A 14,617-nucleotide genomic window follows, 5' to 3' on the forward strand; every position below is an offset into this window, starting at 1 on the left:
GCCGCCGTTTGGCGCTAACCCATTCAGGACTAGGGCGGAACTCCCCTGACCGCGTCCCACAGCGCCGGGAGAGCCAAAGGATAGCCTCACCTTCTGGACAGGTCGACCGCTTGATTCTCCGGATGGGCTCCTTTTGTCTTTTTTCTCTTTGATACCCCGTCTAGTCACGATACCCTGTCGTCCTTTCTTTCTGTTAATATTACTGTTTGTTTCTACGCCTTTGTTTACACGAGTCTGACGGCGCGTTTGTTATCAACATTCCCTCTCGTCCGGCCGCCGCGGGCTTTCCGATCCTTCTCCTAACGTCTAACGCTCGATGATCATCGCTTCCCGAAACCCATAAGAGAATCTTAACGATGGAGGTCGCCTCGACAGAGGTGTCCAATGGCGTGCCCGCGCCGCCCCAGGCGTCGTTCGTTGATCCCGCTGCTGTCATTCAATATTTGGCGGAAGTGCTGCAGGTGACTTTGGGCGCTCTGAAAACCGAGCTGGAAAGCACTGGTAGCTTGCTATCGCCGGCCAAGTACAATGACACAGTACAGCGATGTATGCGATTCGCTTCGGAGGCGCAGGTTGCTCTGTATGTGCAGAAGGATATTGTGGCGTCTGAAGATACTACGGATGGGATGGAGGATGGTCAAGGTATGTGCGGTGTGTGCGGCGGGGTGAATTTGCTTGAGGGAACAATAAGTGACTGATACGTTTGCTCGATTCTAGCATCGTCTACCCAGTATGTGTACAACCTTTCCGCCGAGATCTCCTCTGCCTCTACGACGATTTCGTCGGTTGCGTTCATTAAACGTCCTGCCCCGATTGATCCCACGATTCCTATCGCGACACAGATCCAGGTGATGAACCTTCCTGGTCTTGCGTCGCTTAACAACGCCCAAGCCCAACAGGGTTCTTCTATGTCGCCGTACGAAATCCTACACTTGCTGGTACACCACGGATTGAGTCCTTACTTCGAGGCCTACACCCGAAATCAAGATGCGGTTGCGGGGTCCAAGCCCCGGACGGACACGGAGGCTAAGACCGGAGTTCCTGGAACGAAGAAGAAGTTTGCGGAGTTGGAACTTGGGCTTCTGCATTTGCAGCAGAATGTTGAGATCCCGACTTTGAACCTGCCCCTCCATGAGGTTGTCCAGGCTGCTTTGGATGAGGCCGCAACACGTGCTCTTCCTAAAGCCACTACGGACCTGATTGACTCCGCGACACTTGACAACAGCGGGTTCATCAACAGCATTCAGAATACCGTTAACGCTTGGATTCGGTCTATCCAGACAATTACGAAGATGTCCCGCGATGCTGACAGTGGGTCCGCAGCTCAAGAAATCAACTTTTGGTTATCCATGGAGACTGCTTTGGAAGGCATTGAGAACCAGCTTCGTCGTGATGGTGTCCAGCTTACTATGGATATTCTTCGCCATGCCAAACGTTACCAAGCGACTTTGAGTTTCTCTGCGGATACCGGCTTGCGGGAGGCCATGGACCTGGTCCAGAAATACAACCAGTTGATGCGAGACTTCCCGTTGGATGAGCTTTTGTCTGCCACCACGCTGCAGAAGGTCCAGGAATCGCTCAATTTGATCTTTGGCCATCTGAACAAGAAGTTGAAGATCTGCCCGTACCCAATCAAGCGAGCGCTTGCCCTTGTCGAGGCCATCTCAGGCGATCTTGACGCACAAATCCATAGTCTGTTGCATGGCCGGACTATCCTGCACTTGGATTACCGCGAGTTCCGCTCTTTGATGAAGACCGCCGGTGCCATTTGGCGAACCTGGGATGAGAACCTGAAGGAGTTCACCAGTGTGGCTCGTGAATCTACCCGTCGTCGCAACGAGAAGTTCATCCCGATCAAGATTACCCCACGCCATGAGAAGACCCAGGAACGGTTGAAGTACATCAACACTTTCCGCGTCAACCACGAACAACTCCAGAGGACTATTGTCAACGTTTTAGGGCCCAAGAGCTCGTCATCTGGCGATGCTGCTGCAGCTGGCTCCGACGAAGCCGTCATCGTGGAAGAGATTGGTGATGTGGATGCTGTGGAGGAAGTCGCGCAGGCCTACGCTGCTCTCAAGAATGTTGACGTGCTTGACGTTTCTCCTGAAGGCACACAACTGTGGATTCAAGAAGAAATTGCTTACAACGAGCGCACCTCCCGTGTTGAGAACTCCATTATCGCCCGCCTTCGTGACCGTCTGGCCACGGCAAAGAACGCGAATGAGATGTTCCGGGTGTTCTCCAAGTTCAACGCACTCCTTGTCCGTCCCAAGATTCGGGGTGCTATTGGTGAATACCAGACCCAGCTTATCGAGAACGTTAAGCAGGATATCTCCGCCTTGCACGAGCGTTTCAAGCATCAGTATGGTTACTCTGAGGCGCATGCAATGTCACAGCTGCGCGATCTCCCACCTGTCTCCGGTGCGATTATCTGGGCGCGCCAAATCGAACGCCAGCTCGAAGGATACATGCGGAAGGTTGAGGATGTTCTTGGTGAGGACTGGCACCTGCATTCGGAGGGGCAGAAGCTCCAAGCGGAAAGCAGCTTATTCCGCAAGAAGCTCGATACTCGACAAGTGTTTGACTCCTGGATGCATGATGTCCAGAGGAGACACATCTCGATCTCTGGATATCTGTTCAACATCGTCAAGAACCGCGCTGCCGGAAACAGCCTGGAGTTGGCTGTCAATTTTGACGCCCAGGTTATTGCTCTGTTCAAGGAAGTTCGGAACCTCACGTGGCTCAATTTTCACGTGCCGCACGCCGTGAGCAACATCTCCAAGGTAGCCAAGCGTGTGTACCCGTATGCCATCAGTTTGATGGAGAGTGTTCGGACGCTGCTGCAGACCAGCCGCTCAATTGCATCGATGGCTGAAGTGGCAATACTCCTCAATGGATACATCAATGACACCCAAGGCATGATTCAGAAGGGTGTTCGCCTGAGGTGGGAATCACTTGTTCATTCGTACGAACTTCACCTCAAGGAATCGGCTTTGGCCAACGGTGCTATCGACTCTACCCTTGCTACTCGGGGTGAAAGCAAGCATATTCAGTTCGTCCGTGAGTTCGCAGGTTCCGCGTCTGTGCTCCAATCCAAGACGGCCGTTTTGGCTTCGATCAACGAGAGCATCCAGAAAGCGATTCACGAACTCAAGACCTGCCCGTATGAAGCGCTCGCATTCAAACAACGACTGGACACGATCCAGATGGCTGTCGATAAGCTCAACCTGGAGAACTACGTGAATCTCGGATACTGGGTTGCAAACCTCAACCAGAAGATCGAGGCCATCTTGTGCGAGCGTCTTACTCGTGCCATTCGTGAATGGATCACTGCATTCCAGGAGGCAAAGGATGAGCAGCACGACACGCAGACTTCCATTGGAACTCAGTATCCCGCAACAGGCGAAGTTGAAGCGACAATTTACAAGATCGAATTCCCTGAACTGACGCATGAGATCTCCATGCGGAACCAGGTGCTGCATCTGGACCCGCCATTGCAATATGCACGGGCGAGCTGGTTCTCGCAATTCGATCACTGGCTGGGCGTTATCTGCAATCTGGAGAGGATTAAGTCTTCCCGGTACCAGATTTCGATCGAAGTCGAAAAGGCTCACGTTTCGGAAACCTGCTTCGCCAATTTGCCGCAGTACTGTACCGATGGACTGAACGAAGTTTACAGCGCCGTGGAGACCCGTGTGAAGGAGGTTTCCGAGTATGTCGATAAGTGGTTGCAGTTCCAGTCGCTTTGGGATCTGCGGTCTGAGCACGTCTACGATATCCTTGGCGATGACCTCTCCCAATGGCTGCAGTTGTTACAGGAGATTCGCAAGAGCCGTGCCACGTTCGACACCTCCGAGGTCAGCCGTTCGTTCGGAAATATCAAGATCGACTACGAGCAAGTCCAGACCAGGGTCAATGCCAAATACGACCAGTGGCAACACGAGATCCTCCTCAAGTTCGGTTCCAAGCTCGGTGGTCGCATGCGGGAAGTCCACTCGGACATTGCTTCCGCCCGTCGCGACTTGGAAGGACAAACGCTGGAAGCATCCTCTACGGCGCACGCTGTGTCTTTCATCACCATTGTCCAGCAATGCAAGCGCAAGGCTAAGGTCTGGGAGCCGGAAGTTGACCTCTTCCGTCAAGGTCAAGCCACCCTCGCCCGTCAGCGTTACCAATTCCCCAGCGACTGGCTCCATGTGGAGAACGTTGATGGTGAATGGGCGGCTTTGAACGAACTGCTCGCACGAAAGAGCAAGATCGTCCAGGACCAGACTGAGGGATTGCGCGCAAAGATCGCCGCTGAAGACAAGGTCATTGGTGACAGGATCGCGGAGGTTATCGCGCAGTGGAACGAGGACAAGCCAATTTCAGGTACCATTCCTCCGGATGAGGCTTCTCGCACTCTGAGCATGTTCCAGACGCGTCTTGAGTCTCTCCAGTCCGAGTTCGAAATGGTGTCGAAGGCCAAGGAGGCTCTTGACTTGCCTGCTAGCTCCCAGTCCTCTTTGCCGCAAATTCTGGAAGAGGTTCAGGACTTTATGTCGGTCTGGGCGGCGTTATCCACTATCTGGAAGAGTTTGAATGATCTCCGTGAGACGCTATGGACAAGTATCCAGCCTCGGAAACTTCGCCAGGCCATCGATGGCTTGATTAAGATGACCAAAGAAATGCCAAGTCGTATGCGCCAATATGCGGCCTTTGAGCACGTCCAAAATGTTCTCCGACAACTGCTCAAGGTTAACCCTCTTCTTTCAGACATGAAGTCTGAGGCCGTCCGCGAACGTCACTGGCAGAAAATCTACAAGGCCCTGAAACCTGGCAAGAGGTTCTCGCTTGTCTCCCTTACTCTTGGAGATGTTTGGGATTTGAACCTGGTTGCCACTGAGGTAGTTATTCGCAACATCATTGCCCAAGCTCAGGGTGAAATGGCATTGGAAGAGTTCTTGAGATCCGTTCGCGAGACATGGCAGAATTATTCCCTTGATCTTGTCAACTACCAGAACAAGTGCCGTCTTATCCGTGGCTTTGATGACCTTTTCGCCAAGTGCAGTGAGAACTTGAACTCTCTGCAAGCCATGAGGCACTCGCCGTACTTCAAGGAGTTTGAAGAGGAGGCTTCATCTTGGGAGGATAAGCTTAACCGTGTTCATGTCCTGTTCGACGTCTGGATTGACGTTCAGAGACAATGGGTTTATCTCGAGGGTGTCTTCACGGGCAATGCCGACATCAAGCACCTTCTCCCGCTCGAGTCCAGTCGCTTCCAGAACATCAACTCCGAATTCTTCAACGTAATGAAGAAGGTCTACAAGTCGCCTTATGTCCTGGATGTCCTCGCAATCAACGGAGTGCAGAAGTCCCTGGAACGATTGGCTGAGTTGCTGAACAAGATCCAAAAGGCGCTGGGTGAATACCTGGAGCGCGAACGTGTTTCCTTCCCCCGTTTCTACTTCGTTGGTGATGAAGATTTACTGGAAATTATCGGTAACAGCAACGACATCTTCCGTGTGGCCAAGCATTTCAAGAAGATGTTCGCTGGTCTGTCTGGACTGCTGATGGATGATGACAACAACATTGTCGGTTTCACGTCTAAGGAGGGCGAGGAAGTCCGTCTGAAGAGAGAAGTCAACCTTGTCAAGACCCCCAGGATCAACGATTGGCTTAGTGCGCTTGAAAACAACATGAAGTTGACGCTGGCTGAACTCATTGCGGAGGCTGTTGAGCAGTTCGACACGATCTACAACTCCCCCGAGGTCGACCGCACTGCCTTCAACGACTTCCTTGCCAATTACCCGGCTCAGGTTGTTGTTATTGCCAGCCAGGTTATTTGGACAGGAGTTGTGCAAAAGGAACTCGAGAACGGCGGCGCTAACCTTCAATCCTTGTTCGATTCTCAAGTCCGAGTGCTTGAACTGCTTGCAACTACCGTGCTGGGCGACCTCGACACGATCACGAGAAAGAAGTGCGAGCATATGATTACGGAATTCGTTCACCAGCGAGATGTCATCGCGAAACTTATTCAGTCCAGCGCCACCTCGCCGATGCACTACCTCTGGTTGCTCCAAATGCGCTTCGTCTACCACGCCGAAGGCGACTTCCTCCAGCGCTTGCACGTTCACATGGCAAACGCCAAGCTGGCTTATGGTTTCGAATACCTGGGTGTTCCCGAGCGTCTCGTCCGCACTCCTCTTACGGACCGCTGTTTCCTCACTCTTACCCAGGCGCTGTGTCAAAAACTCGGAGGTTCTCCCTATGGCCCTGCTGGTACGGGTAAGACCGAATCGGTCAAGGCGCTTGGTCTTCAGCTTGGTCGTTTCACCCTTGTTTTCTGCTGTGACGATACATTTGATTTCCAGGCCATGGGTCGTATTTTCTTGGGTATTTGCCAAGTCGGTGCGTGGGGTTGCTTTGACGAGTTCAACCGTCTCGAGGAGCGTATTTTGTCCGCTGTGTCTCAGCAAATCCAGAACATTCAAATTGGGCTGAAGAACGGAGAAGTTGATAAATCCGAAATCGAGCTTGTTGGCAGACGGCTGTCCGTCAACTCCAACACTGGAATCTTTATCACCATGAACCCTGGATATGCAGGCCGTTCCAACCTTCCCGATAACTTGAAGAAGCTGTTCCGCAGTGTTGCCATGTCAAAGCCGGACAAGGAACTCATTGCGGAAGTTATGCTGTTCTCCCAGGGTTTCAAGCAAGCGAAGCCCCTTTCAAAGCAGACAGTGCCCTTCTTCGACCACTGCTCTTCCCGTTTGACCAAGCAGGCCCATTACGATTTCGGTCTGCGTGCCCTGAAGAGTGTCCTGGTTAGCTCTGGTGGTCTGAAGCGTACCCGCATTGCCAGTTCCGGGGGCGAGCTCGGCCCAGATGAGATTGTCGAGCCTCAGATCATGGTTCAAAGTCTGCGTGAGACCATTGCGCCCAAGCTGGTGCGGGAGGATGTTGACACGATGTTGGACATTCAGAAAGAGGACTTCCAGGGCGTGGAATATGTGCCAGCCAACTTTGAGAAGCTTACCGCGACCATCCGGGAGATCGCCCAGGAGCAGCACTTCGTGGATAGCGAGATGTGGACCACGAAGGCGCTGCAGCTCTACCAGATCCAAAGTATCCACCATGGTGTTATGATGGTCGGAAAGTCGGGTTCTGGTAAATCGTCCGCGTGGAAGATTCTCCTCCAGGCACTGCAACGTATTGAAGGTACTGAAGGTGTTTCCCACATCATTGACTCTAAGGTTATGTCCAAGGAGGCGCTTTACGGAAACCTTGATCCTACGACTAGAGAATGGACGGACGGTCTGTTCACAGGCATCCTCCGTAAGATCGTGGACAACCTCCGTGGCGAGGATTCGAAGCGGCACTGGATCGTGTTCGATGGTGATGTCGACCCTGAATGGGTTGAGAACTTGAACAGTGTTCTTGACGACAACAAGCTTTTGACCCTTCCTAACGGTGAGCGTCTCAACTTGCCTCCCAATGTCCGTATCATGTTCGAAGTCGAGACCCTCAAGTACGCTACCCTGGCCACTGTCAGTCGTTGCGGTATGGTTTGGTTCAATGAGGATACCGTAACTCCCACAATGATGATTTCCAACTACGTCGAGTCGCTTCGCACGAAGACCTTCGAGGACCTCGATGAGGACAGCGCGCCTGCCGGCCAAGCTGCAGTCAAAACTCAAGATGCACAGGAAATGCTTTCCAACTTCCTTAAGCACATGCTGCAGACCGATGAGCTTGTTCTCAAGAGCTTGCAGGAGGCCAAGAAGTACAACCACATCATGGAATTTACCGATATCCGCGCTCTCAACACACTGTTCAGTCTGTTGAACAAGGCCTGTCGAAATGTCCTCGAGTATAATGTTCAGCATGTCGATTTCCCGCTGGATCCGGAGCAGATTGAGTCCTACATCTCGAAGAAGCTTCTTCTCTCGCTTGTGTGGTCTTTTACTGGAGACTGTCCATTGGGTGACCGTCAAGATTTCGGAGCATTCGTGTCCGCCCTGTCGACGATCGACCTCCCGCCTGATGGTGAATCGTCGCTCATTGATTTCAACGTGACTTTGCCGAAGTGCGACTGGTCTAGCTGGCAGTCGCAGGTGCCTTCAATCGATGTCAACACCCACTCCATCACCCAAACGGACGTGGTCATCCCTACAGTGGACACTATTCGTCATGAAGATGTGCTCTACTCCTGGCTCGCGGAGCACAAGCCCTTGCTGCTTTGCGGTCCTCCTGGTTCCGGTAAAACTATGACTCTGTTCGCTGCTCTCAGAAAGCTCCAGAACATGGAGGTCGTGGGCCTTAACTTCTCCAGTGCAACGACACCCGACCTCTTGATCAAGACGTTTGAGCAGTACTGTGAGTACAAGAAGACATTGAATGGTGTTGTTATGTCCCCGAACCAGATCGGTCGCTGGCTGGTCATCTTCTGCGATGAAATCAACTTGCCTGCTCCCGACAAATATGGTACCCAGCGCGCCATTTCCTTCCTGAGACAGCTTGTTGAGCAGAACGGTTTCTGGAGGACTTCGGACAAGACCTGGGTCACTCTTGATCGCATTCAATTCGTTGGTGCTTGTAACCCCCCCAGTGATGCTGGACGTACCGCAATGGGCGAGAGGTTCTTGCGCCATGCTCCATTGATCATGGTGGATTACCCTGGTGAGATCTCGCTTAACCAGATTTACGGCACCTTCAACTCCGCCGTTCTTAAGATCCTGCCTTTGCTGCGTGGTTACTCCGAGGCTCTTACGAAGGCCATGGTGCAATTCTACCTGGAGTCTCAGACAAGATTCACACCCAAGATCCAACCGCACTACGTCTACTCGCCTCGTGAACTTACTCGATGGGTCCGTGGTGTTTACGAAGCCATAAAACCCCTCGAGACTCTGTCTCTCGAAGGAATGGTTCGGATCTGGGCACACGAGGCTCTGCGTCTCTTCCAGGATCGTCTCGTCGCGGAAGATGAGAGAAACTGGACCGCTGATACTGTCCGCCGCATTGCATTGGAACACTTCCCTACAATCGACGAGGAAGCGGCTCTCAAGGGACCTATCCTGTTCTCCAACTGGCTTTCCAAGAATTATGCTCCAGTTGAGCAAGAGGAACTCCGCGAATTTGTCAAGGCGCGTCTCAAGACTTTCTGTGAGGAAGAAGTTGATGTTCCTCTCGTGCTATTCAACGACGTTCTTGAGCACGCCCTGCGTATTGACCGAGTGTTCCGACAGCCGCAAGGTCACTTGATTCTGATTGGTGTTAGTGGAAGTGGTAAGACTACGCTGTCTCGCTTCGTTGCCTGGATGAATGGTTTGAAGGTGTTCCAGATTAAGGTCCATGGCAAGTACTCTTCGGAAGATTTCGACGATGATCTGCGTAACGTGCTCCGTCGCGCCGGATGTAAGGGTGAAAAAATCTGTTTCGTCATGGACGAAGGAAACGTCCTCGACTCGGGTTTCCTTGAACGCATGAACACCCTTCTTGCCAACGCAGAGGTTCCTGGTCTGTTCGAAGGCGACGAATTCTCCTCGTTGATGACCGCCTGTAAGGAAGGTGCCCAGCGCCAGGGTCTGCTGCTCGACTCCCAGGAGGAACTGTACAGATGGTTCACCCAGCAAATTATCAAGAACCTCCACGTCGTTTTCACGATGAATCCTCCTGAAGAAGGCCTGTCTTCGAAGGCCGCCACCAGTCCTGCGCTGTTTAACCGTTGTGTCCTTAACTGGATGGGCGACTGGTCCGATCAAGCCCTCTTCCAGGTCGGCTCTGAGCTTACCCAGTCTGTCGATCTGGACAAGCCGAACTTCGTTGCACCAGATAGTATCCCTGTCGCTTACCGTGAACTCAGCCTGCCTGCATCTCACAGAGATGCTATCGTCAACTCGATGGTCTACATCCACTACTCTTTGCAGAAGTTCAACAAGCGCTTGCAGAAGCAGCAAGGCAGGACTACGTTCCTCACGCCCCGTCACTATCTCGATTTCGTTGCTCAGTATGTTAAGCTCTTCAACGAAAAACGTGAGGATCTCGAAGAACAGCAGAGACACTTGAACGTTGGTTTGGAGAAGCTGCGGGATACCGTCGACAAGGTTACCGATCTCCGCGCCAGTCTTGCCGAGAAGAAGTCGCAACTCGAGAAGAAGGATACAGAGGCCAATGAGAAGCTGAAGCACATGGTTGCGGACCAGAAGGAGGCAGAACAGCGACAAGCCGCATCCCTGGAAGTTCAAAAAGCCCTCGAGGTACAGGAGAAGGAAGTGGCCGAGCGAAAGGAAGTTGTCCTGCATGATCTCGCCAGGGCCGAGCCTGCTGTGTTGGAGGCCCAGAAGAGTGTCAGCAACATCAAACGTCAACATCTGACTGAAGTTCGTTCGATGGGTAGCCCGCCAGCCAGTGTTCGACTTGCCCTGGAAGCTGTGTGCACTCTGCTTGGTCACAAGGTCGACAGCTGGAAGACCATTCAGGGTATCGCGAGAAGGGATGATTTCATTGCCAGCATTGTCAACTACGACAACGAGCGACAAATGACGCGCGGACACAGGACCAAGATGCAGAACGAGTATCTGTCCAAGGAAGACTTCACCCTTGAGCGTGTCACCCGTGCAAGCAAGGCATGTGGTCCCTTGGTGCAATGGGTCGAAGCGCAGGTCAACTACTCTGCTATTTTGGACCGTGTTGGTCCATTGCGTGACGAGGTCGGCCACCTTGAAGAAAAGGCCTTCCAAACCAAGGCAGAGGCCCAGGCAATCGAGAACACCATCCAGGACCTCGAGCGCAGCATTGGCACATACAAGGACGAGTACGCTGCACTCATTAGCGAAACTCAGAAGATCAAGGCCGAGATGTCGAGTGTGCAGTTCAAGGTCGACAGAAGTGTGCGCTTGCTCGAGAGTTTGTCGTCTGAGCGTGTCCGTTGGGAAGAGGGAAGCAGGTCGTTTGAAACGCAGATCAGCACCCTTGTTGGTGACACTCTCATGGCTGCAGCTTTCTTGGCTTACGCCGGTTTCTACGATCAGCAGTTCCGTAAGGCGATGGTTGATGACTGGGCTCAGCAACTGTCGCAGTCCGGCGTTAGCTTCAAGCCGCATAACCCGATTACGGAGTACCTGTCCAATGCTGACGAACGTCTGACCTGGCAAGACCACTCGCTGCCGGTCGACGACCTTTGCACGGAGAACGCCATTGTCCTGAAGCGGTTCAACAGATACCCTCTCATCATCGATCCTTCAGGCCGTGTCACGGAATTCTTGCAGAAGGAAAGCACCCAACGCAAGCTTACCGTTACGAGTTTCCTTGACGATTCCTTCGTCAAGCAATTGGAAAGTGCTCTACGTTTCGGTAATCCAATTCTCATTCAAGACGCTGAGCATTTGGACCCGATTCTCAACCACGTCCTCAACAAGGAGTACCAGAAGACCGGTGGTCGTGTCTTGATCCAACTTGGCAAGCAAGAGATTGATTTCTCGCCTTCGTTTAGATTGTTCCTCTCGACGAGAGACCCGTCTGCATCTTTCCCGCCAGACGTGTGCAGTAGAACTACGTTCGTCAACTTCACTGTCACACAAAGCAGTTTGCAGACGCAGTCACTTAACGAAGTGCTCAAGTTCGAGCGACCCGATGTGGACGAGCGACGCACGAACCTTGTCAAGATGCAGGGTGAGTTCAAGGTACATCTCCGCCAGCTGGAGAAACGCCTCTTGCAGGCACTCAACGAATCTCGCGGCAATATCCTCGACGATGACAATGTTATCGAAACCCTCGAGACACTCAAGAAGGAAGCAGGCGAGATTTCCAGGAAGATGGTCGAAACCGAAGGTGTGATGACGGAGGTGGAAAATGTCACGCTCAACTACAGCATCATTGCCCGATCCTGCAGTGCTGTGTTTGCGGTTTTGGAGCAGCTGCACCACATCAACCATTTCTACCAGTTCTCGCTCCAGTACTTCGTCGACATCTTCAACGCTGTCCTGTATCAGAACAAGCAGCTCGCACAAGAAAAGGAACACACTGCTCGCGTGCAGATCATCCTCCGGAGTCTTTTCGTGACAACGTACCAGCGTACTTCGTTGGGACTGGCTCATAAGGACCGTATCACGCTGGCTATGCTTCTCGCGCAGGCTGCGCCGTACCCCATGGACAAGGGCATTATCGACACCATACTGGACGAATCAGTCGAGGCCGCAGACCTGTCCTCAACTCCGGAGAACCGCGACAAGGTCGTGGAGAAGATCGCCAACATGTCTCTCTTCAAGACAAACTTCCCGTCCGTACCCGCAGAGCAATGGGACCGTTTCTTCAGCGAGGAGCTTGCAGAGAATGCCGTGCCTGTCATCTGGGAGGAGAACGCTCCTCAGCTCGATCAGCTGCTCCGGTCCTTACTTCTTGTCAAACTGTGCAGAATGGACCGGTTCGTCCCCATTGCGGAACGATTCATCGGCTCTGTCTTTGGCCGTGAACTATTCGAGGGAAGCAGTGACTTGAAGGACGTCGTGGACCAAGTCACAGCAAGGACGCCAATCTCTCTCAGCTCCAGTCCTGGATTCGATGCCAGTTATAAGGTCGACGCCCTGGTCGAACGTACAGGATCCAGGTGCGCGAACATTGCAATGGGTTCCAACGAAGGTCTCGAAAGCGCCGACAAGGCAATCAGCAACGCCGCGGCGGCCGGAAACTGGGTTCTGGTCAAGAACGTGCACTTGGCGCCGTCGTGGCTCCAGAGTCTCGAGAAGAGACTCGATACTCTCAAGCCGCACAAGAACTTCAGGCTCTTCCTTTCGATGGAATCCAGTCCCAAGATCCCGGTCAACCTTATCCGTGCTTCTCGTGTGCTTATGTACGAGCAGCCGGCTGGTATCCGTGCCAATATGAAGGACTCATTGTCTACGTTGTCTTTGCGGGCCAGCAAGCCTCCTGTCGAGAAGGCTCGTGTGTATCTCTTGCTGTGCTTCTTGCATGCTGTTCTTCAGGAACGTCTTCGCTACGCGCCTAGCCTTGGTTGGAAGGGTTTCTGGGAGTTCAACGATAGTGATGTAAGTTCTCACCAAGCAACAGTCAAATCTCATTGATGCTAACTACGTAACAGTACGAATGCTCCGCATTCATCATCGACTACTGGATCGAAACCATCGCCCAAGGCCGCTCCAATGTCGCGCCCCAGAAACTCCCCTGGGACATGATCCGCACGCTCGTAACCGAAACCTACGGCGGTAAAATCGACGACCAAGGCGATTTCCAGCAACTCGAAAGCCTCGTGAACAACTTCCTCACGCCAGCCGCCTTCGAAGAAGACTACAACATCGTCTCTGGCGTGCAGGAGCAGGACGATTCTCTTATCCTACCTGGTGAAACTGGTATCCGTGACTTTATGGAATGGGTCAACCAGCTTCCTGAGAGAGAGCCCCCGACGTACCTTGGACTGCCGGCGAACGCGGAGAAATTGTTGCTTGTGGGGCATGGTACGGCGATGATTGATGATTTGGCGAGGGTTACGACTTTGTTGGATGAGGGAGAGCAGTTGATGATTGATGCTTAGTGGCTTGTTTCTTAGATGCATATTTTGTTCATTTCATGTATATCATAGAAGTCACTTGTAGACAATTTATCTTTGCGTGATCAACCAGTGCCGGTATCGTAGCTTGTGACTTTGGGAGGCGCGCGCGGACGGTCCGTGTCGTAGTGCTTGACAAACTGAAATAAGAGATCATTATCAACATTCTCAAGCGCCCTGATGGTAGTGTGTGCTATAGATTAGTAGGTCGGCGCTTATTGTCGATGATCACCAGATATTTAAATGTAACTAAACCTTGCCGCCCGCTTTATTCCTCAACTGCTATATAGTCCCCCAACTCTGATTATCATGCCTTCTTCCAAGCCTTATCCCCCTCCCCTCGTCATCCCCCTCTCAGGCATGACCAACATACGCACACAGTCATCCTCCTCCACGGCCGCGGTAGTAACCGCGAACGCTTCGGCCACGTCTTCATCGAATCAACGGGCATCGCGAAGCGCCTCCCAACGACCAAATCCATCTTCCCCACCGCGAGAAAACGCCGCTCTACAGTACTGAAACGGATCCCTATCAACCAGTGGTTCGATAATTACTCGCTTGAGGACCCGAACACCCGGACAGAATTACAGCTTGATGGACTAGAGGAAAGTAGTGAATTCCTTCGGGGATTGATTGATCAAGAGGCGGGGCTCTTGTCGAATGATTCTGCTGTTAGCGATGAGTATGGTCGGGTCGTGATTGGGGGGTTGAGTCAGGGGTGTGCGGCTTCTGTGTTCTGTCTTTTGGGAGGATTTCTTTCTGCGGGAGGAGGGAGTAAACCGCTTGGGGGGTTTATTGGGATGAGCGGGTGGTTACCTTTTGAAACGGAAATTGCTGGGTTGTTGAAGACTGACGAAGGCGATCAGGGAGAATCGGGATCTGAATCAGAAGCTGAAGAAGACGATGACGACCCGTTCGCCCACGATACAGATAGTGAAGATGTCCCCTTGCACATCCAAGCAGTCAATCATATCCGGGATATTCTCGGTATGCCACCCATTCAGTCTGACGCTGATTCAGAGAATGCATTGCGTGCGTCCTATTTAGAAACACCGGTATTCCTGGGCCATG

General features: G+C 52.5%; 1 protein-coding gene across 1 annotated transcript; it reads left to right on the plus strand.

Annotated features, from left to right (window-relative positions):
- Positions 1-356: 356 nt before the first annotated feature.
- On the plus strand, positions 357-13,531 carry ASPGLDRAFT_132464 (dynein heavy chain; the record flags this gene model as incomplete). Its single annotated transcript, XM_022541121.1, has 3 exons — positions 357-642; positions 718-13,028; positions 13,082-13,531. The coding sequence occupies 3 exons, from the start codon at positions 357-359 to the stop codon at positions 13,529-13,531; spliced, it is 13,047 nt and encodes a 4,348-aa protein (XP_022398004.1).
- Between the last annotated feature and the right edge of the window lie 1,086 nt (positions 13,532-14,617).

Source organism: Aspergillus glaucus (genome assembly GCF_001890805.1).
Source record: "Aspergillus glaucus CBS 516.65 unplaced genomic scaffold ASPGLscaffold_19, whole genome shotgun sequence".
NCBI lineage: Eukaryota > Fungi > Ascomycota > Eurotiomycetes > Eurotiales > Aspergillaceae > Aspergillus > Aspergillus glaucus.